This window comes from Lethenteron reissneri, chromosome 44 (genome assembly GCF_015708825.2).
Source record: "Lethenteron reissneri isolate LAM-NWPU_2019-01 chromosome 44, ASM1570882v1, whole genome shotgun sequence".
Lineage (NCBI taxonomy): Eukaryota > Metazoa > Chordata > Hyperoartia > Petromyzontiformes > Petromyzontidae > Lethenteron > Lethenteron reissneri.
This window is the reverse complement of record NC_083822.1, coordinates 13,403,568-13,425,598: the sequence shown is the minus strand read 5'-3', so window position 1 is coordinate 13,425,598 and position 22,031 is coordinate 13,403,568. Positions and strand designations below refer to the sequence as shown.

The 22,031-nt window shown below is 53.8% G+C and overlaps 1 protein-coding gene across 1 annotated transcript in view; it reads left to right on the top strand.

Annotated features, from left to right (window-relative positions):
- Positions 1–22,031, top strand: part of MPRIP (myosin phosphatase Rho interacting protein) — a 42,132-nt gene that overhangs the window by 10,969 nt on the left and 9,132 nt on the right. The window contains exons 3-18 of the mRNA XM_061569724.1: positions 1,985–2,050; positions 3,875–4,026; positions 4,944–5,025; positions 6,752–6,899; positions 9,088–9,199; positions 10,492–10,606; positions 13,124–13,210; positions 14,287–14,343; positions 15,395–15,463; positions 16,087–16,176; positions 17,071–17,180; positions 17,657–17,988; positions 18,195–18,496; positions 19,105–19,845; positions 20,495–20,551; positions 20,639–21,346. Of these exons, the coding sequence (XP_061425708.1) occupies positions 1,985–2,050; positions 3,875–4,026; positions 4,944–5,025; positions 6,752–6,899; positions 9,088–9,199; positions 10,492–10,606; positions 13,124–13,210; positions 14,287–14,343; positions 15,395–15,463; positions 16,087–16,176; positions 17,071–17,180; positions 17,657–17,988; positions 18,195–18,496; positions 19,105–19,845; positions 20,495–20,551; positions 20,639–21,346 (3,228 nt within the window). The remainder of the gene's footprint in view (positions 1–1,984; positions 2,051–3,874; positions 4,027–4,943; positions 5,026–6,751; positions 6,900–9,087; positions 9,200–10,491; positions 10,607–13,123; positions 13,211–14,286; positions 14,344–15,394; positions 15,464–16,086; positions 16,177–17,070; positions 17,181–17,656; positions 17,989–18,194; positions 18,497–19,104; positions 19,846–20,494; positions 20,552–20,638; positions 21,347–22,031) is intronic.

Here is a 22,031-nt window from a genome sequence, read left to right as displayed (position 1 = left end):
TGGGTAGCAGTGCTGAGTCTATGGGCAGTGCTGAGTCTATGGGTAACAGTGCTGAGTCTATGGGCAGTGCTGAGTCTATGGGTGACAGTGCTGAGTCTATGGTGCAGTGCTGAGTCTATGGGTAGCAGTGCTGAGTCTATGGGTAGCAGTGCTGAGTCTATGGTGCAGTGCTGAGTCTATGGGTAGCAGTGCTGAGTCTATGGGTAGCAGTGTTGAGTCTATGGGTAGCAGTGTTGAGTCTATGGTGCAGTGTTGAGTCTATGGGCAGTGCTGAGTCTATGGGTAGCAGTGCTGAGTCTATGGGCAGTGCTGAGTCTATGGGTAGCAGTGCTGAGTCTATGGGCAGTGTTGAGTCTATGGGCAGTGCTGAGTCTATGGGTAGCAGTGCTGAGTCTATGGGCAGTGCTGAGTCTATGGGTAGCAGTGCTGAGTCTATGGGTAGCAGTGCTGAGTCTATGGTGCAGTGCTGAGTCTATGGGTAGCAGTGCTGAGTCTATGGGTAGCAGTGTTGAGTCTATGGGTAGCAGTGTTGAGTCTATGGTGCAGTGTTGAGTCTATGGGCAGTGCTGAGTCTATGGGTAGCAGTGCTGAGTCTATGGGCAGTGTTGAGTCTATGGGCAGTGCTGAGTCTTTGGGCAGTGTTGAGTCTATGGGTAGCAGTGTTGAGTCTATGGTGCAGTGTTGAGTCTATGGGCAGTGCTGAGTCTATGGGTAGCAGTGCTGAGTCTATGGGCAGTGCTGAGTCTATGGGTAGCAGTGCTGAGTCTATGGGCAGTGTTGAGTCTATGGGCAGTGCTGAGTCTATGGGCAGTGCTGAGTCTATGGGCAGTGCTTAGTCTATGGGCAGTGCTGAGTCTATGGGCAGTGTTGAGTCTATGGGTAGCAGTGCTGAGTCTATGGGTATTAGTGTTGAGTCTATGGTGCAGTGCTGAGTCTATGGGTAGCAGTGCTGAGTCTATGGGCAGTGCTGAGTCTATGGGTAACAGTGCTGAGTCTATGGGCAGTGCTGAGTCTATGGGTGACAGTGCTGAGTCTATGGTGCAGTGCTGAGTCTATGGGTAGCAGTGCTGATTCTATGGGTAGCAGTGCTGAGTCTATGGGTAGCAGTGCTGAGTCTATGGTGCAGTGCTGAGTCTATGGGTAGCAGTGCTGAGTCTATGGGTAGCAGTGCTGAGTCTATGGGTAGCAGTGCTGAGTCTATGGTGCAGTGCTGAGTCTATGGGTAGCAGTGCTGAGTCTATGGGTAGCAGTGCTGAGTCTATGGGTAGCAGTGCTGAGTCTATGGTGCAGTGCTGAGTCTATGGGTAGCAGTGCTGAGTCTATGGGTAGCAGTGCTGAGTCTATGGGTAGCAGTGCTGAGTCTATGGTGCAGTGCTGAGTCTATGGGTAGCAGTGCTGAGTCTATGGGTAGCAGTGCTGAGTCTATGGGTAGCAGTGCTGAGTCTATGGTGCAGTGCTGAGTCTATGGGTAGCAGTGCTGAGTCTATGGGTAGCAGTGCTGAGTCTATGGGTAGCAGTGCTGAGTCTATGGTGCAGTGCTGAGTCTATGGTGCAGTGCTGAGTCTATGGGTAGCAGTGCTGAGTCTATGGGTAGCAGTGCTGAGTCTATGGGTAGCAGTGCTGAGTCTATGGTGCAGTGCTGAGTCTATGGGTAGCAGTGCTGAGTCTATGGGTAGCAGTGCTGAGTCTATGGGTAGCAGTGCTGAGTCTATGGTGCAGTGCTGAGTCTATGGTGCAGTGCTGAGTCTATGGGTAGCAGTGCTGCTCAATGTGCAGGGGAAGTTGATTCCAGTGGAGGGCTGCAAGGAGGGAGAAGGACCGAACAGGGAGGAGGAGGAGGGACGGAGAGAAGATTGGATACGAAGAGGACGAGACACGGAGGAGACACGGAGGGAGATGAGAGAGGCGAGATGAGGTGGGGAGTGGCTGCAGGAGGAGGAGATGTAACTCGTCTGTCCCGTGACTTGCTCTCTCGTCGTCACAGAAATGGCAGAGGCGCTTTTTCCTGCTCTACGAGCACGGGGAGCTGCGCTACGCCCTGGACGCCGTGGTAAGGCCGTGGTGGTGGTAAGGCCGCCGTGGTGGTAAGGCCGCGATGGTAAGGCCGCCGTGGTGGTAAGGCCGCGGTGGTAAGGCCGCCGTGGTGGTAAGGCCGTGGTGGTAAGGCCATAGTGATAAGGCCGCCGTGGTAAGGCCGCCGTGGTAAGGCCGCCGTGGTAAGGCCGCCGTGGTAAGGCCCTCTGTGGCAGCCTCCGTCGTGTGACCCGGCTGCTCCGCAGCGCTACCGCCCTGGGGTTGTGTGCCACGTCGATGTTGCAGAAGACTTGTGGTGGTGGTGGTGATGTTGGTAGTGGTGATGGTGGTGGTGATGGTGGTGGACCTCAGGGCCGTATTGTCCAATAGGCCACAGGAGGCACTGTGCCTACGAAAACTAAAAAGGGCCTAACCAAAAAAATGTTGACCATTTTTGTTGTTGTTTGTATGATACAAAACAATTTAACCAAGATATCTTGCATAGATATATTTACATAGCAAGGATAGTCACAGTGTACATACAAAGAGGCAGAGTCATTCAGTGTCAATGTTTTTTTATGAGGTGAGAGAGAAACTAACACCGGAGGTGAACGTTTTTAAAAAAAATTAATTGCAAACCTCGCAATAACATCTTCAAATGGTGCTTTTCGTACAATCTCATTATCAATAGAGAGCAGCGCAAGGGAAGGACGAGGCGTTATCACTGAAGGCCTATAAACAGAAGTGCCTTGGGTCTACAAGAACCTGAATCCGGCCCTGGTGGTGGTGATGATGACGATAATTAACTTTTGTAAAGTGACGCCTTTTATTCCGTGAATCGCCACCAATGCACCACCACTGCGTATGGAAAGCCGGGGGATAGACAGCACGTGCAGGGTACACGGCCAGAACTACAGGCAGGGGCTGACTGCCAGCTCGCAGGGGAGAGGTGTCGAGACAGACTTGAATATATCTGAAGGATTATCTCATTGTCTTGCTGGCATAGAGCAACAAAAGGTTGATCCAAAGCCTGGGAGTTGCACAGTGGCACAAGCCCGAGACGTGAAGGGACAGGGCCTTGACTTGATGATGTTATTGTTGATGATGTTGATATTGATGTAGACTCCAGCTTGTTCAGAATGCAGCTACTAGGGTGCTTACACCACGTACACACATTACACATCACACCAGTCCTCATGTCCCTTCATTGGCTACCGGTAAAATCCGAGTGGATTTTAAGATGCTGCTCTGTGCTCACCCCACATTACTTACAGGAACTAACACATTTATATATTCCATCAAGGTCCTTAAGATCTTGTGATCTCCAACTGCTCAGCACTCCCAGGTCTACAGGCTGTGCTCTTTTGGCGATCGGGCTTTTGTTAGCGTGGCACCCAAGCTATGGAACGCCTCGCCACTTGAAATCAGGCAATCAGAGTCAGAGATATATTGAAGTCTGCTTTGAAACCCATCTCTTTAAAGTGGCCTCCCTCTTCAGTTTGGTCGGTTGGCCGTGCTGGTTCCCTTTTTGTTTCCTGCTTTCCATGCATTGCGCCGTGGAATCCTAGGGTGGAATGCGCATTAAACATTTTCATTATTATTAATGTAGATGCTATTGATGTTAATGTTATTGTTGATGTAGATGTTGTTGATGTTGTTGATGTCGTTGTTAATGTTGTTGGTGATGTTGTTGATGTCGTTGTCGATGTTGAAGTTGTTGATGATATTATTGATGTCGATGTTCTTGTTGATGTTGTTGATATTGTTGTTGATGATGTTGACGTTGTGGATGTTGTCGATGTTGACGTTGTGGATGTTGTCGAGAAGTTCTTGTCGATGATGTCGTTGTCGTCGAGTGCAGCCGAGCACGTTGCCGCAGGGCGTCGTGAGCATGTCGGAGGTGGTGGAGGTGGTGGAGGCTGAGAGCCGCACAGGCCAGAGGAACTCGCTGTGCATCTCCACGCCACAGCGACACTTCTTCGTCCGCGGAGAAACCCGGGAGGACATTGGCGGGTCGGTCTCCAGCAGCAGCAGCAGAAACCATTTCACTGCCTCCTGTTGTTGTTGTTATTATGATAATGAATACAATAAGGATAGGATTTACCCTTCCTGGCAAGGATACAGGAGGTGTTAAGATGTTCAAACACCAAATAGACACCTTTTACAGGAAAGGTTTTAGCCTGTTAATTTTAATCAGTTTGATATCGGCAAAATGGCTCCCATTGATAACACTGCTCGGCCCGAGGCGCTGACACTTTGATATTTGCACTGCCTCTGTGCTGTTTGCCTGCTGGCGTTGTTCTCTGGCCTCACTGGTGGTGAGACGAGGCCAGACACGAGGCTCCTCTGGTGTAGGCCAATAGGTTTCAGAGACAGAGGCATCATCAAGTCACAATTAACCACCGTATACGCGGCAAAAAATGCCAACACACGTGCCCTGGTAACAATGTACCCATTGTATTTGAGACTGACAGCAGCCTTCGTTATGGCCTTGTCTCAACCACCAGTGTTAGGCCAGAGAACAGTGCCACAAGTCGAACAGTACAAAGGCAACGCAAGTATTGAAGTATTCACAGCTCGGGTTGAGCAGTTAGAGCTATGGGACCTTTTTGGCAGCATCAAAACGATGAAACAATTCTAAATATTACGATGATCTCTGTTGTTAATATCGCCCGAGCCAAACCACCCATCGTCTATCTGGGTCAAGCCTCGGTAGGGAGGTGGCAACACGGGTGTCCACTCGGGTGCAGAATCAGACTGGAGGAGGAATCCGAAGAGCTACAAAGCTCTTTTTCACAGCTGTCCAGTCGGGGCGGGCAGTGCCTGCGAGGTGAGAGGCGTCCCCCTGCACCACCTCGCTCCGTTTGCCGCTCCGGCGTGAAACTCAAAGCGCTGACACGGCCCCCCCCCCGACCCCCCATCCCACACAGCTGGCAGGAGGTGCTGGGCCCCTACGTGCTCGTCAACAAACAGACGCTGAAGAAGCGGAACGCTGGGAAGTCTCTCCAGCAGGTACACGGAGCTCGCCCCAGCCAGACAGCCAGACCCACTCGCCGCCATAGCTGCACTCACGACGCACGCACACAGCCATGACGTCGCTGCAAACAGAGCACGTGGCACACAAAACAATACTTGTAATATAGTAAAACATATTTGAGCCCCCCACCAAAAGTAATGTTCCCGCACTGTCTGCGCTGGTAACACAATCTCTGTCTGACGGCGTCACGGTCGGCCCGCCGTTCATCATCCCACTGCATTGCTTCGACTCCGTGCTGTGTCGGTGGCCAGCCGTGTCGCTGGCCAGCTGTCTCCCGATTTGGGTCGAGGCTTTTCCGACAGCTCATCGCTGTTTTTAACCCTCTCGGTCCGACGCGGCCACAGCCTCACGGCACCAAGCACCCTGGGTTCGATTCCCGACTCGGGGGGCGCCCTCGCTCTGCGGAGTTTGTACATTCTGTGCGTTACGTACATAGGTGTGCCTGTTGAACTTTGTTTCTCACCGTACGTAGCCAAGCGAGTCTCCCCCGGGTTTCTCTGGTTTCCTCTCATCTCTAAAAAAAAAGTCTCACGCAGTGTGACTGGTATCGGCCAAACATCCCGATGTTGAAACCTCATTACTTGCGTTCTAGATTTGAAGCTTTCGTGACTGCAAGGATTCATACTCGTAGGATTTTTTGGTAAAGTCACGTAGGAAAAAATAATAATAAAATAAAATAATAATAAACTGATTAATTTTCATTTATAATTCTTTTATTTTATTATAATTTTTTACCTACGTGACTTTACCGAAAAAAACTAAGAGTATCATTACTTGAAAATAACTCCATTGGGGCTGACACAGCAGCAGCAGCAGCAGGGGTAGAGTCGCAGCTTCCTGTGAACAATTGGCACAACCCTCTTTGAAAATACTCTTGCGACTCTGCGAGGCTTTCGAAGATTGACTGATGGAATTGAAGGAGCGGAAATTCGATCGGCGGTTGGCGTCGAGAAGCCGGTGTATTTCGATTGTTATTTGAACAGGTAAGGCCCACTGAGCTGTATGGCTCTGACATGCCAATCTTCTCACGCCAATCACAATGTGAGACGGCTCCCGCTACATTGACATGCTGATCTCTCATCTCTAGCAATACAATGGCCGCCTCTTCAGGACCATAGTCGTGAAGTTTCTCAGACTCTCCAATCTTACATGTACATGCAAATTACACCTCTAGCCCCCCCCCCCCCACTTACCCTTGGCTTGCACCCATCTCAAACCTCAATAACCTCTTGCTGCTGCAGCAGCTCTCCCGATATCTTTCTCCTGCCTCTGCAGTCCGCCTGCTGTATTTTTTCACCTGAAGACGATTGCTTGTGTTGTGATCTAAACGTCGTGATTTTGTATTATTTGTCTATCTACGTGACTTTACCGAAAGACCCAAAGAGTGTATAAAGCTCTTACCTCAGAAGCGACCTGGCCACAAATGATAGCTCAACAAAGTGGCTTATCACGTGCAAATGTATCGCAGCCAAACAAAGTAATCTAAACGCACGTTGATTCTAATCGTGGAGGGTAAACCCGGAGGACGTGGAAAAATATCCAAGCGACAACGGGGAGAGAGAGAGACACACGCAAACTCCAAATATACAACGGGCATCACCAGCGTCAGGATCGAACCGACGACCTCTTGCATACCAGGCGAGGGAGATGACATCTCCTAGCCACTGAGCGGACAATTTATTGGAGTGATTTTTTTGGCAGGAGCCGAGCCCACCCAAGGCGACCTCGGGTCACGATGCCACGGACGAGCCCGGAGCCACGGACGCCGCCTTCCCGCAGTGTCGGCCTGGAGACCACTCCAGCTGCCCGACGTTCATGCAGCAGATGCACCATCGCTCACGGACACGCGGTACCCCCAAAGACAAAGACACCCCCATATAGCCGTAACAGAGTGTGGGGGCAAGTGCTGTTAGAGTATTTGGCCGCTATAAGTGTCCACATTAGGATGAGCCACTTCGTTGGGCAATCACTTGTGGCCAGGTCACTTCTGAAAAAGAGCCACATGGCTCAGCGGGCCTTACCTGGTAAAATAAAAACTGCTTCGTTTTTACTTTTATGCTCCGACGGCGGAGCGAGCGGCTCGCGTTCAGAAAGGTCGCGAGTTCAAATCCACGGCGGGCGAGTTGACTCGACCCACCGTCCCTGAGCCGCACTTCACGCCCAACTCGACAGTCCAACCCAAGCCCTCTGCGAGGGTTGTGAGGTGCGGGTGGCACCGCTACGCCACCCTCGCCTCACGCTCCTCATCCCAATCTCTGTCCACGCTCCCTGACCGGTTAAAGCCGTGGGGGGGGGGGGGGGGTGATGCGTCGGATGCCGACGCTACCACCCCCTCCCCGCCGCCTTCATCTCCCCAGAGATGACCATTCACACACTTTGCCATTTATTTATTTTCAGCCGAGTTAATTTAGGGCATGTCCGCACTACGTTCCGATTCCAAAATAAGTGGTGCACTTAATGAGGACGCCGCTTGGATTTCTATCACAGCCGTGATCGCAGAGCGCTCGCTAATGACCGCAACCCAACAAAGACAAAGATCCCCCGTGTAGCCTTTAAAAGACTGTAGGGGCAAGTGCTGTTAGCGAGCAGCACCGATGAAGGCCGGCACTGTGGCACACGATGAGGTGGGTGGCCAGCACCTCGCCCGGCCACCTTTGTCTCCCAGTGGCGATGTTTACACCACCGCGCCAGGTACTAGTTTGAGGCCGAGTCGACCTAGGGGAGGCCCAGGACCGGTTCAAATAATTCTCACCGCTGTTGGGGGAATCGAACTCGGTTCGACCGGGTTTGTTGCACAGCGCGCTAACCGCTGCGCCACCGCTCCCTAACACACACACAGAAAAAACCTGCTCTGTAAACAAACATTCTCCAAATAAATAATGAAAGACGACAAATTATTAAACGGTTATATTAATGACGCATATTCCACATTCATGTTTATTTACAACTTGTCATAGTTAGAATGCGTAATAATAGAGCCTGTTGCCACTGCTAGGATCATAACAGGAAGGAAACAGAATTCGATGCCCATATAACTTGATCAACACGCCCGAGAGCCTTGGCCCACATGCGTGGACGTCCACTCACGTAATAAAGAGAGACGTTGCAGTCCTAGTCATTCTGCTGAGACACAAGGAGAGTATCCGGCCGGCCGGTAGAGGGAGTGGCTCACAATCGGAAAGGTTGTGAGTTCACATCCTGGTTGGAGGGGAGGGGGTTGACTCGGCCCATCATCATCATCATGGATCCGGGGGTTGATAAAATCAGTATCACTTTTTGTGGAAGTCACCAGAAATTGTCTGACGTCCACCTCCTGCTCTGGGCTGCGAACGGGAGATAAGCACCAACAGAATCAGGAGCTTTACTTCGACTGGAGGAGGGATCCGATGAGCTATGAAGTTCGCACGGAATCAGACAGTTACAACAACGACGAACAATACAGACACTGATATGAGTGTAAAGTATCGGATAGCTCTAAGCAAGGCACTAAATATTAATTAAAATAAATAAAGGCTATGAGTCCAAATTGCATAAGTACATCAATACCTGCCAATTTATCAACACCAAATGCAATCTTGGGCAAGGCAGCAAAAAACAACAACAACAACAATAGTCTCAGACCACCCCTAGACAACTACAGTCTCAGACCACACCAAGACAACAACAACAACATCATCATCATCACCATCAACGTCACGATCCGTGGGCAGGTAGCCCCGTAGGTGTCCCCTGCAACGTCTCGCCGCGTGTTGCCACTTTCCTCTTCCGTCTTGTGCCAATAAACTCAAGTAGTGCCACCTCCGTCTGGCACCGATCTCTACCCGATGTCGTCGAGTGTCGGCATGAGAGATCGGTGCCAAGACGACACGCAGGCCCCTCAATGTAATTGCCGATGCATTTCAGTCGCAGTGTTTCAGTCGCAGTGTTTCAGTTGCAGTGTTTCAGTCGCAGTGTTTCAGCCGCAGTGTTTCAGCCGCAGACTCTGAGTGTGCACAGTAACCCGCGGCTGGACGGTGATTGGCGGTGACGGCCCGCAGGTGGACTCCCCAGATCTGCCTCGGCCTGCTCGCTAAGCCGGGACGATGTCTGTGAAGGCCGCACGTTGGAGGGGGCGGCCCGCGCAGGCCCCCCCGGAGGCCCGGCCTGCAGGTGAGGAGACGTACACCACAACACTGCCCATTGTCAGACGTGAGAGGTAAACTCTTGTCAAGATAAACCTTTTCACTGTAACAAACAATTCACTTGTTTTTCAGATGTGAGAAGGAGGCAGATTGTCTGCTGGTCTATTCCGTTACTTAGTTTCTCCACAGCGACACTCGCGATTATTTTGTGTTGTGTATTATAGAGTTTTGCGTTGGCTAAAACTATTAACTTGTTAAACTAAATATTCTTGATTCTTTCGGTAAAGTCATGTAGATAGAAAACAAAAAACCCACGACGTTTCGATCGCAACACAAGCGGTCTTCTTCAGGCGGAGAGATGATGAAGACCGCTCGTGTTGCGATCGCAACACGAGCTTTTAAGTCTAAATTGTTAAACTAAACTTGTAGTATTTTACCAGGTAAGTCACCACTGAGCTATGTAGCTCTTTTTGAGAAGTCACCTGGCCACAAATGATTGCTAGACGAAGTGGCTTATCACGTGGAAATCTAAGCAGCCAAATACTCTAAACACGTGAATGTTGCTTCTAAATATGGAGGGAAAAACCGAAGGACCCGAAGAAAAATCCATGCGACCACGGGGAGAGAGACACGCACACTCCAAATATCCAGCAGGCGTCATTGTCGTGATCGTACCCACCACCTCTTTCATACCAGGAGAGGGAGTTAACATTTTGTTACCGTGGCAGTCGCCACCGTGACTTAGGGACCCACATATATATAAAGAGATGGGTCCTACCCAAGAGACATCTGGCAAGTTCACCAGAATTTGGTTGAAAGCAAATCTGACTTTGCTGATGGCTTGCTGAAAGTCTTCTCTCCCAGGAGGTGGTGTTGCCGATGAGCCGCGTAAATAAATGGTTTTAAGTTTTCATGTGGAGCGACACAGCTCTTCCTACTTGTCTGCTGATTCATTTTCCAGAGCCGTCCCAAGGCTATATGGTAAATCGGGGCGACTGCCCCAGGCCCCGTGGAATGTAGCCGGTTAACGTGTTGCGCTACGAACCCGGCGACCCGAGTTCGATTCCTGCTCACGATCACCAACACCGGTGACGATTATCTGAACCGGTCCTGGGCCTCCCCTAGGTCGACTCGGCTACAAATGGGTACCCGGTGCGGTGTGTAAACACCGCCACTGGGGAGACAAAGGCGACCGGGCGCGGTGCTGTCCACCCCACCCTCTCGTGTGCCGTTCCAGCTGACAGCACATGCCCCAACAGTCTGTTAAGGCTATACCGGAGCGGCGGGGGTGGGGGATCTTTGTCTTTGTGTGGCGCGCAGGCTGAGTGTTGGCGATGGGGCGCAGGCGGTGGCCACTGGGAATGGCGACGTGAAAGGGCCCGGCCAGACACAGCAGCGATGTCCACCACAGGGGGAAGCAGCGCCGGTGACGAAGGTGCGGTGGCATCTACCGGGCGGCGCGCCCAAGTCACCTCGGCCTGGCAAATGCCCCGTGCGGCAAAACACGGCAGCCCAGCCAGGCCATGAAAGTCATTTAGATCTTCTTCTCCGTTGGTGCGGCTGCTGCTGATGTCAGTGCAGAGCGACGGCTGCAATGCCACGTGCAGCTGGTCAAGCCCAGGCAGCCGCGTCAGGAGCAGCAGCAGAGTCGTGAATCGTCGCTGTGGTGTCCCCTTCGGATTTGCGGATCGGGGCGTTGCGTCGTTACACGTTGCACGGTCTCTGTTCTGGATGACCACGGTCGCACGCTTCTACTGCTGGAGGGTTTTAATTTCCCATTTGTGCATCATCAGGCAACCCGCATCTACTGCCATGGTTTGTGCAGTGGATGCGGTTTAGGGGTTGACCACGAGCTTCGTGGAAGATCAAACGCAGGAATCTTCTGCGTTGGGTCTTTCACAACAAGGTGGTGTTTGTTTGTGACTTCTTTTGAACTCACCACAGCCCGCCATGACTTCTCTCCTGTGCCAGGTCCTGTCGGCACTCACCTGCTCAGTCTTTCACTATCTGGCTTCAGGCCTTTACTGCCCCTGCCACAGAAAATAAACTAAAAATACTATAAACTATTTTTATTTTGCCAGTTAATGCCCACTGAGATATCCGGCTCTTCTTCAGAGCTCTAGAGCTCAGTATAGTTCGCATGTCTCTCTTTCTCTCTCTCCGTGGTGGCCACTGCGTGAATTTTCCTCCGGGGTCCTCCGGTTTTTCCCTCCACATTTAGAATCGGCGTCACGCGTTTTTGGCTGCCGTTATAAATACCCACGTGACGATGGCAAGCCCACGTCGTCTTTCAGCTTTCTTGTGATAGCCAGGCCACGTCTGTAAAATAGCTCCGTAGCAGCTGAGTGGGGCTTTAAAAATAAACATCTTTATCTTGTCTGTGGACGCTCGAGCGTCCCGCACACATTCGGCTGCTGCTCGAATGCAGGAATTCAGGACGTCGTCCGTGCCAGTAAACAAGTCGTCACTGCCGCACGTCATTTGATCCCCCCGGAAGCTCAGGAACGCTGGGCCGGGTGTTTGGACCCCCTCATTACCTCCCACGGACGCGTCCATTCGTCACCCTCTCTCACACAGCGGAGCGCTTCTTTCAGAGTTAACGTGACTCCGATGCTGATGAAGTAATCCTTTACGACATGGATATACACGTGCATTACGACACGGCCCAGTTTATGACCGCGTGAAGCAACGGCGCTTGTTTTCCAAATATGCCAGTTGCCCACTGCTGCAGCCACACTCACACACGGCCAGCACCATGCCCTCTCATCTCGCCTCTCTCAGCTCCTGCCATGCCCTCTCATCTCGCCTCTCTCAGCTCCTGCCATGCCCTCTCATCTCGCCTCTCTCAGCTCCTGCCATGCCCCCCCATCTCGCCTCTCTCATCTCCTGCCATGCCCCCTCCACTCCTCCTCTTCGTTCCCAATCTTGTCCCCCTGTGCTAACTTCCCTTGTCTCACCTTGTCCCTTTCATTCTAGATTTGAGGATTTCGTGACTGCAAGGATTCATACTCTTAGGTTCTTTCGGTAAAGTCACGTAGGTAAAAAAAATAATAAATGAAAATAACTAAATTAAATCACGACGTTTCGTGTCTTGAATAGCTTTCTTCACACGCTACAGTAATTTTACTGGAGCAGTTACACCTGATGATGGAGGCTTGTGTTGCTTCCGAAACGTCGTGATTTAATTAAGTTATTTTATTATTATTTTACCTACATGACTTTACCGAGAGAACCTAAGGGTATGTCACCTTGTCCCTCTTTGCACCGCTCCGCTGGAGCGTTCTTCCGTCCGATATCACGAAGCCACTGGGAGCTGTGCACTTTTACATCGACATTGAAGACGCATTTCTGTAGAGCGGCTTCTTGTGTTTAGTTTGTTGTTGTCCTTCCCCCACATTTCCGATGAGCTACGTACGGTGCGAAAGAAGTTCAACATAAAAACAAAGATTCCTCCCCAGTATAGCCTTAACAAACTGTTGGGGCAAGTGCTGTTAGTGAGCACCTATGAAGGCCGGCATGACACACGAGGGGGTGGGTGGCCAGCATCACGCCCGGCCGCCTTTGCCTACCCAGTGGCGATATTTACACACCGCACCAGGTACTCATTTGAGGCTGAGTCGACCTAGGGGAAGCCCAGGACCGGTTTAGATAATCGTCACCGGTGTTGGTGGCCGTGAAAGGCAATCGAACTCGGGTTACCGGGTTCGTAGCGCAGCATAATGCTAGCCGCTACACTACCGCCCCCCACAACGCACACACACACATTTACACACACACACACATACACACACACACACAAATACATACACACATACACAGATACATACACACATACGTACACAGATACATACACACATACATACACACACATACACATACATACACACATACATACATACACACACAATGTAATGGACCGGTATGTCGCGGTGTCCCCCAACTCTCTCGCCAGGAGTTGAGCGCCAGGTTCGGCAGCGTCCTTCCCCCTGAGCGGCGAGCCAAGTCGCTCGACCGGCGGACGAGCGAAGCCACAATGACGGTGAGAGGGGTCAGGGGGCACGGGGCAGGGGTCACTCGAGGTGCGATCTGGAAGAGTCGATTGCGCTGGGTGAGTCGCGAGCGCTGGATCGCGGGGGGCCGGTCGCCAAGAAGCGCATTGGCGGCCAACCAAGAAAAAAACCCATAAATCAAATTGGTGGAACATTGGGGGAGCTTTGGTGTTGTGTGACAGCAGCGGTGGTCACACGGTGCGACGTGGCACTGGCTGGAGTGAAGTGTGTGGCGTGCACGGCTTCAGTCGCTACGACCTCATGACCTCAGAATCTATGTCATCGAGATGTTCTGGTACCAGTGATGGTCGCTAGGAGATGTCATCTCCCTCGTCCGGTATGCAAGAGGTCGTGGGTTCGATCCCGACCCTGATGACGCCTTGTTGTATATTTGGAGTTTGCGTCTCTCTCTCTCTCCGTGGTCGCGTGGATTTTTCTCCGGGTCCTCCGGTTTCTTCCCTCCACGTTTAGAATCAACATCACGTGTTTAGAGTAGTTGGCTGCTGCTATAAATTCCCACATGATGATAAGCCACTTCATTGAGCTATCAATTTGTGGCCAGGTCAATTCTGAATAAGAACTATTTTATAATTTTCGATTTAAAGCTTTCGTGACTGCAGGGATTCATCTTCTTGGTTCTTTCGGTAAAGTCACGTAGAATAGAAATAATAAAATGATAAAAATAAAACATAATAAAATAATTCTCACGACGTTTCGGCCACAACTCAAGCAGCCTTCCTCAGGTGAAGAACAGGTCTGTCGATAAGACAGAGTTTGAATGACACGTCCTAGGCTTGGAGCGTCTATTTAGGCACTCTTCCTCCTCCCTCCCAGCTTAAATAGACGCTCCAAGCCTAGGACGTGTCATTCAGACTCTGTCTTATCGACAGACTTGTTCTTCACCTGAGGACGGCTGCTTGCATTGTGGCCGAAACGTCGTGAGAATTATTTTATTATGTTTTATTTTTATCATTTTATTATAACTATTTTATAGTTCAGGGGGCCTTACCTGGTAAAATGAAACTCGTTTACTTCATTTCATTCGACCTGCATATGTGTGTTCTAGCCCGACCTATTGAACTTCAAGCAGGGTTGGCTCATGAGACTGGATGAAGATGATAAGGTACCCATCAATGTCCACCCTCTTACTCCATCGGTGACAAGTTTCGTGGCCACTACATACTGGCGGGCAGAGTGGCGGCATAGTGGTTAACGCTCGTGCTGCCTCAGAGCAAGAAGGCCCTGGGTTTGATTCCCGACCGTCCAGGTTCTATGGCTTCCTTCTGTCGATAAAAAAAGACACGTACAATGGAACTGATTTTGAGCGAATATCTTGATGCTGAAAATTAACTTAAAATTAATTGATTGAAATCACATACACACACACATGGACTTATGCACACCCGCACTTACGAATACCCGCACTTACACACACACCCGCACTGATAAAGACCCGACTTACGAACACCTGTACTTACTAACACCCGCACTTATGCACACCCGCACTGATAAAACCCTACTTACAAACACCTGCACTGAAGAACACCCGACTTACGAACACCCTCACTTCCGAACCAGCTTTCATGATTTTTTTTTTTACATTGACTAAACGCGCAGACTCTCACTTCAAAATCGAACCATGGCACTGTTTTGTTCAGCTGAGCGATCTCCACGAGATATAATGAGTCGGCCTTGTGCTGGGAGTGAGTGTTTGTCTGTGTGTGTGGGAAATTAAAGACAGTTGATTACCGAGTTCTGACTTGCGAACCGTTCGACTTACGAACGGCTCTCGGGAACGAGTTGCGTTCGTAAATCGAGGACTGCCCGAAATACAACAAGGGGAGAACGGAAACCCCACGCAGAACAAGGGGAGAACATACAAACCAACCAACGCAGAAAGGCGCCACGGGTTGGGAATCAAACCCGGGCCCTTGTTTTTGCCGCGAGATAGCACGAGCGTTACCACCGCACCATCATCCACTTGCACGCTTCTTTACCCTTCCCCCACACACGACATCTGCCTGTTTTCCCCGACCGGGATATTTTTCCCGCATTCTCCTCTCCCAGAGAGGCTCACCAGCTCAGAGGACGATTGTGAATTCGCGTCGGGCGTAATGATGAGCGGCGCATCCTGGAGCCTCCCGTTGTGTGATTGCGACGTTGTCTCTCGCCAGTGGCGGAAGCACTGGTTCGTGTTGACTGACGGCAGTCTCAAGTTTTACAAAGACTCCATGGCCGAAGAGGTGAGGTTTCTGAGAGTCGTTTATCTTTTCTGCTTAACGCACTCTCAACTGGGGCGCCGGGGTGGCGAGATGTTAACTACCTCGCCTGGTACACAGGAGGTCGTGGGTACAATCCTCACCCTAACGATGCCTGCTGCTGTATATTTGGAGTCTGCGTGTCTCTATCTCTCTCCCCGTGGTCACTTGGATTTTTCTCCGGGTCCTCCGGGTTTTCCCTCCACGTTTAGAATCAACATCACGTTTAGAGTATTTGGCTCATGCTATAAATATCCACACGATAATAAGCCACGTTGTTGTTGAGCTGTCATTTGTGGCCAGGTCGCTTCTGAAAAATAGCTATATAGTTCAGTGGGCCTTATCTGGTAAAATAAAAATAAAATTGTGAAGTAGATTAGTACTCATCCCCGGCACCCTACTCCCAAGACTATTCCGTGAGACTTCTTGGTGTGGGTCTGGGTCACTCACAAGGCCACTCCCTGAGACCTCTCTCGGTGTGGTCTGGGTCACTCACAAGGGCACTCCCTGAGTCCTCTTGGTGTGGTCTGCGTCACTCACAAGGGCACTCCCTGAGTCCTCTTGGTGTGGTCTGCGTCACTCACAGGCAGCGCTTCCTCTGCCCCCAGGCACTGGACGAGGACGGGGAGATCGATCTGACGACCTGCCACAACGTCGCGCCCCTCGACACGCAGAGGAACTACGGCTTCCAGATCCACGTGAGGGCCGCGACGCTCGTGCCGCGCAGCAAGAAGGGCCCGGGTTCGAACCCCGACCCGGGCACCTCGCTCTGCGTCGAATCGTATTCCTTCTATTTACGGGACTCTTTTGCCGGTATCAAAATGATGAAAAGAGAATAGGCTTCACCCTTTCTGGCAATAACACAGGAGGTGTTCAAACACCAAATAGACGCCTGTTGCTGTAAAGGGTAAAGTCTATTATTTTTTCATCACTTTGATACCGGCACAGATTGGTCCTGTAGATATAACTGCTCGAGCCGAGGCATTAATACTTTTATATTTGTATTGCCCTTTTGCCGTTCGCCTTTTGGTGTTCGCTGGTCTAACACCGGTGGTGAGACAAGGCCATACAGGAGGCTGTCTCTGATGTAGACCAATCAGTTTCAAATACAATGCATACATTTTAATGCAGACTTGACTATGCCTTGTGTCTGTTTGGTGTTCGAACATCTTGACACCTCCTGTATTATTCCCAGAAGTGAAGCCTATTACTTTTCCCATCATGTATGGGATCTGTATGGGTTGCCTCTGGGTTCTCCAGTTTACTCTCATAGCTAATATGAAAACATACAACACAATTGGTATCTATGTATGTTGAACTTCTTACCGCAACGTACATAGCCAACGGTGCTAATCGGAGGTGCGGGGGAAGGACAACAAACCAAACACACAAAGGAAACATCCCAACGCTGGAAAATGACCTCAAATGGAATTCCACAGCAGCAGCAGCAACATCGCGAGTCTGACTGCCGAAGAGACAGTTAAACGTCGAAACCAGCCCAGGGTTTTCCCACGAATCCGTTTCTCGTCGAGAGAAGCGCCACCCCCCCCCCCCCCCCCCCCACCGCAGCAGCTGCCGTTGCTCTTCCACAGACCTCGGACGGAGTGTTCACTCTGTCGGCCATGACGGCCGGCATCCGCAGAAACTGGGTGCAGAGTCTGAGCAGCAGCGTCCGCCCTGCCACGTCGCGCCGTCTCGCCAGGTGAGCGTCCTCGCTGTGCCCCCCCCCCTACCCCCGCGTCACTGTCCGAGGAAGATCGTGTCCACGCGCAAACGTGTGCCGTGCACATGAGATGGGACGCATTCAATCCATTCTGCCCGCTTGTCTGTATGTATGTACGTTGAACTTCTTTCGCACTGTACGTAGCCAACCGTGCTCATCATCTTGTTACTTGTCTTCTCCACAGCGACGCTCATGATTGTTTAGCGTGATGAATCATGACGTAGTTTTGCGTTAAACTAGGGCCAAGAGCGAACAGGGAAGTCCTTGTCTATCAGCATTGCTTCAAGCTAGGCCTGAGCTCTGCTGATGAGACGCTGAACGTCTAAAACCTGTCCAGAGTTTGCTCGTGTCTTGAGCCAGTCCTGCTGAGGTGAAGGCACTCCCACAAGGCCGTGCATTACCGATGGCGGAGGAGGCCTGTCGTCCACTGATGTGCTTTGTGACGCACGGCACAGCATCGTGGCGGAGTGCGGCACAGCCGTGCCAGACACCGCGGCGACGCAGCGCGGAGGGGAACTGCCGCCCCCCGGTCCCTCGTGGCCTCCGATTTCCACCGCCGCCGCCGCCGCCGCCACCGCCACTGCCGCCATTCCCCTCTTCGACCCGACGGGAGGCTGCCGAGGTCACGCTCGGCAGAGACGGAGGGATGGGCGCTCGCGCACGATCGACCTGGCCGACCTGCGGTCCCTACGCGAGGCGCTGCGCATGCAGAGCCGCCGGCAGTGCCGGCCCAGGGCCAAGACGGCGCTCATCCTGCCTCCCGGCATGGCAGCCCTGGCAGGGCCGGGTGAGCGAAGCGGCCTTCCCACCGTATGATCGTAATTGTTGTTTGCGAATGTTATTTTTGTTAAGTTTAAACCTGACCCGTGTATCGTTGGTAGTTCAATTGCAACATGAAATGTGTTTGAGGGACTGCGTGGTGTTGTTGTGGTCTTGGTGCGGTCTGGTTCTTCTTTTATTCTTCGACATCTGCGTCGTATTTACGCGTGGCAGGCGAAAGCGGCCCGCCGGCGGCACCGCCCCCGGGGGTCCGAGCGGCGCCCAACGGGGACCCCGGGAGGGATCCGCTCCCTCGGACCCCGGCGGAGACGCCCGGTGGGAGCGGCCCCCCCCTCCCCCCCGCCAGGCGCGGCGTCGACGACGACGAGGAAGAGGGGTCCGGCGTCGGGGGTCCCCCGGACTACGGAGGGGGGGCCCGGGGGGAGAGGAGGAGGAGCGGTGCGGGGTGGGACGGGGGGCCCTCCGCGCCCGGGCCCGGGCACGGCCACGATGAGATCGAACGGCGCTGGGTGCAGGTGACCGGCACCAGCACCAGCACCAGCACCGTGCTCGTGCACGTGGAGGCATCGGCGTGGCCGGGCCGGGCGGCTTTCGTTTCACAACCGGAGACAGGCGCAGGTCCCCCCCCGCAAAGGCCCAGAAACGTCAACCGACCGGCAACAAACGGCAGCGTTGTGGAAGACGCAATGCACGGAGGCAGCCGAACTCGAGGCTGTCACCTCGCTGAATGAAGTGGCGCCAGTTGTTGGCACTGGCAGACAGTCGAGAAATTGAGAGCAGTGTGTGTGTGTGTGACTGTGTGTGGGGCTGTGTGTGCCTGTATGTGTGGGGCTGTGTGTGTGGGGCTGTGCGGTAGTGTAGTGGTTCGCATGCCGCGCTCCGAACTAGGCGAACCGAATTCAATTCCCATACCAGTGACGATTATCTAAACCAGCCCTGGGCCTACCCGAGGTCGACTGAGCTTCAATTGAATACCTGGTGTGGTGTGTAAACATCGTCACTCGGGAGACGAAGGCGGTCGAGCGTGGTTTGAGCCACCTACCCCCTCGTGTGCTGTGCACTTGTCCCAACAGTCTGTTAAGGCTCCACCTTTGTCTTTGGGGATGTGTCACCGTGCTTGCAGGTGGAGACAACGCCTCTGCGAGACGACAAGCAGGTGCCCATCGCCACGCTGGCTGGCGGGCAAGGACCCATCGCCACGCTGGCTGGCGGGCACGGGCCCATCACGCTAGCTGGTGGGCAAGGGTCCATCGCCACACTGGGTGAAGGGCAAGGGTCCATCGCCACGCTGGGTGAAGGGCAGGGGCCCATCGCCACGCTGGGTGAAGGGCAAGGGCCCATCGCCACGCTGGGTGAAGGGCAGGGGCCCATCGCCACGCTGGGTGAAGGGCAGGGGCCCATCGCCACGCTGGGTGAAGGGCAAGGGCCCATCGCCACGCTGGGTGAAGGGCAGGGGCCCATCGCCACGCTGGGTGAAGGGCAGGGGCCCATCGCCACGCTGGGTGAAGGGCAGGGGCCCATCGCCACGCTGGTTAAAGGGCAGGGGCCCATCGCCACGCTGGGTGAAGGGCAAGGGCCCATCGCCACGCTGGGTGAAGGGCAAGGGCCCATCGCCACGCTGGGTGAAGGGCAGGGGCCCATCGCCACGCTGGGTGAAGGGCAGGGGCCCATCGCCACGCTGGGTGAAGGGCAGGGGCCCATCGCCACGCTGGGTGGTGGGCAAGGGCCCATCGCCACGCTGGCTGGCGGGCAAGGGCCCATCGCCACGCTGGGTGAGGTGGTGCCCGTGGACTCCCCTGGGCTCCCTGCGTCTCCTCCTTCTGGTGCCCCCACAGAAGACTTTGTGCAGCTCCTACAGAACGAGGTGCCGCCCCCCTAGTTGATACTCTCACTCACACGCTCACAGTCTCACACACTCACAGTCTCACACACAGTCTCACAGACTCGCTCACTCACACGCTCACACACAGTCTCACACACTCAGTCTCACACACTCGCTCACTCACACGCTCACACACAGTCTCACATACTCACAATCTCACACACTCAGTCTCACACGCTCAGTCTCACACACTCGCTCACTCACACGCTCACACACAGTCTCACACACTCGCTCACACTCACACGCTCACACACAGTCTCACACACTCGCTCACTCACACACTCACAGTCTCACACACTCAGTCTCACACACTCGCTCACTCACACGCTCACACACTCAGTCTCACACACTCACAGTCTCACACACTCGCTCGCACTCATTCCTACTCTCTCTCACAGTCACTCACTCACACACTCACGCTCGCTCACACGCTCGCTCGCTCACACACTCGCTCACACTCACTCACACACTCACGCTTGCTCACACACTCACTCACACACTCGCTCACACACGCACTCACTCACACTCACTCACACACTCACTCACACACTCTCTCACTCACACTCACTGACACACTCACACTCACTCACACGCTCGCTCACACACTCGTGTCTTCCCCCCTTCCATCCAGGTGGAGAAGCTGAGGGTGAAGCTGGAGCAGGCGGAACGGGAGCTGCGGAACCTGCGGGTGAGGGGGACAGCACCACTGGCGACGGAGGTAGCGCCGTGGGCGGTTGAGCGTGACAGTAACGCTCGGTCTGGTGCGGTGCTGCAGGCCGGCCATGGGGAGGCGGAGGCAGAGGAGGAGGTGGAGGCAGAGGAGGCGGTGGCGTGGAGCGAGCCTCTCTCGACACGACCGTGCGGTGCGAACAGCGGGTCCGAGATCCGTCGCCGAGAGGGCGTCCGCTCGCCGGGGCGGGCGACGCGGCGCCACCGTCGCCCCGCCGAGCGGCGCGGCCCGGAGGACGAAGCGGCGCTCGCAGCGGAACGGCTCCGCTCGGCCACGGCCGAATGGCACGAGCGAGCGGCGCCGCGAGGAGAGAGCGGGGAGGAGAGCGGGGAGGAGGGGAGGTCGGCAGGGAGCGCCGCGCCGACGGGCGCAGAGACGGAAGCCTCCGGGCCGCCCGCGTGTCCCAGCGCGGAGGCACGGCGGGCGCCCAGCGCGGGCGCGGAGGAGGGGGCGGGGGAGGCCGTCGCGGCGGAGTCCAGGCCGCGGCCCGGCGGCGGAGAGGTCCGACGCCGCACCGAGGTGCCGGGCGACGCTCCGAGGGGGCGCGGGGTGCAGAGCGGGGACGCCGAGGGGCGGCCGGGGGACCCCGGGGGCCGAGAGGCCGAGGACGCGGCGGGAGCGGAGCTCGCCCGGCTTGTCCAGGAGCTGCGGCGGCGTCTCGGGGAGGCCCGGACCGAGCTGCGGGGCCGCCCCTCTCCCCACGAGGTGGAGGCGGAGCGCCTCCAGCACCGTGCCGACATCGAGACGCTCAAGGTGACGCGGACTGCGCACGCGCCGCACACGCGTGGCACACACGTGTGCCACGCGCCACGCATGCTTGGCCCCATGCGGGGTGGGGGGGGAGGGGAGGTCCGTCAGGGGAAACTTGCAAGTAAATTAATCTAAAAACGATTAATAAAAATATTTTACCAGGTCAGGCCCACTGAGCTGACCTGGTTATCACAAATGATAGCTCAACGAAGTGGCTTATCAGCACGTGGACATTTACTACAGCCAAATACTGGACATTTGCGTCGATTCTAAATGTGGAGGGAAAAACTGGAGGACCAAGGGCACAGAGAGAGACATGCAAACTCCAGATATACAGGCATCAGGTTCGGGATCGAATACACGACCTCCTGCCTACCAGGCAAGCTGATAACATCTCGGCACCGCGAAAGGCTTTTGAAATATCTAGAAGGCCTACCTATCAGGGGACCTTTTGCCAGTATAACAATATGAACAATAAGAATATGTCTTACCCTTTCTGGTGTAACCGGCCCACCCTGTCCCTCTCTTCCCGTGATCGTTAGGAGGGGACAGACCGGTTAGGAGGTAAAAACATCAACGATAATAGTCGATGAGTTCGGAGGCGATGAGTGGATACTCTGCGTTGTGTTCTGCCCTCCTTCTGATAATCGGATAACTCCACCGCCAAGGGACACCAGAGGGTTGTGTA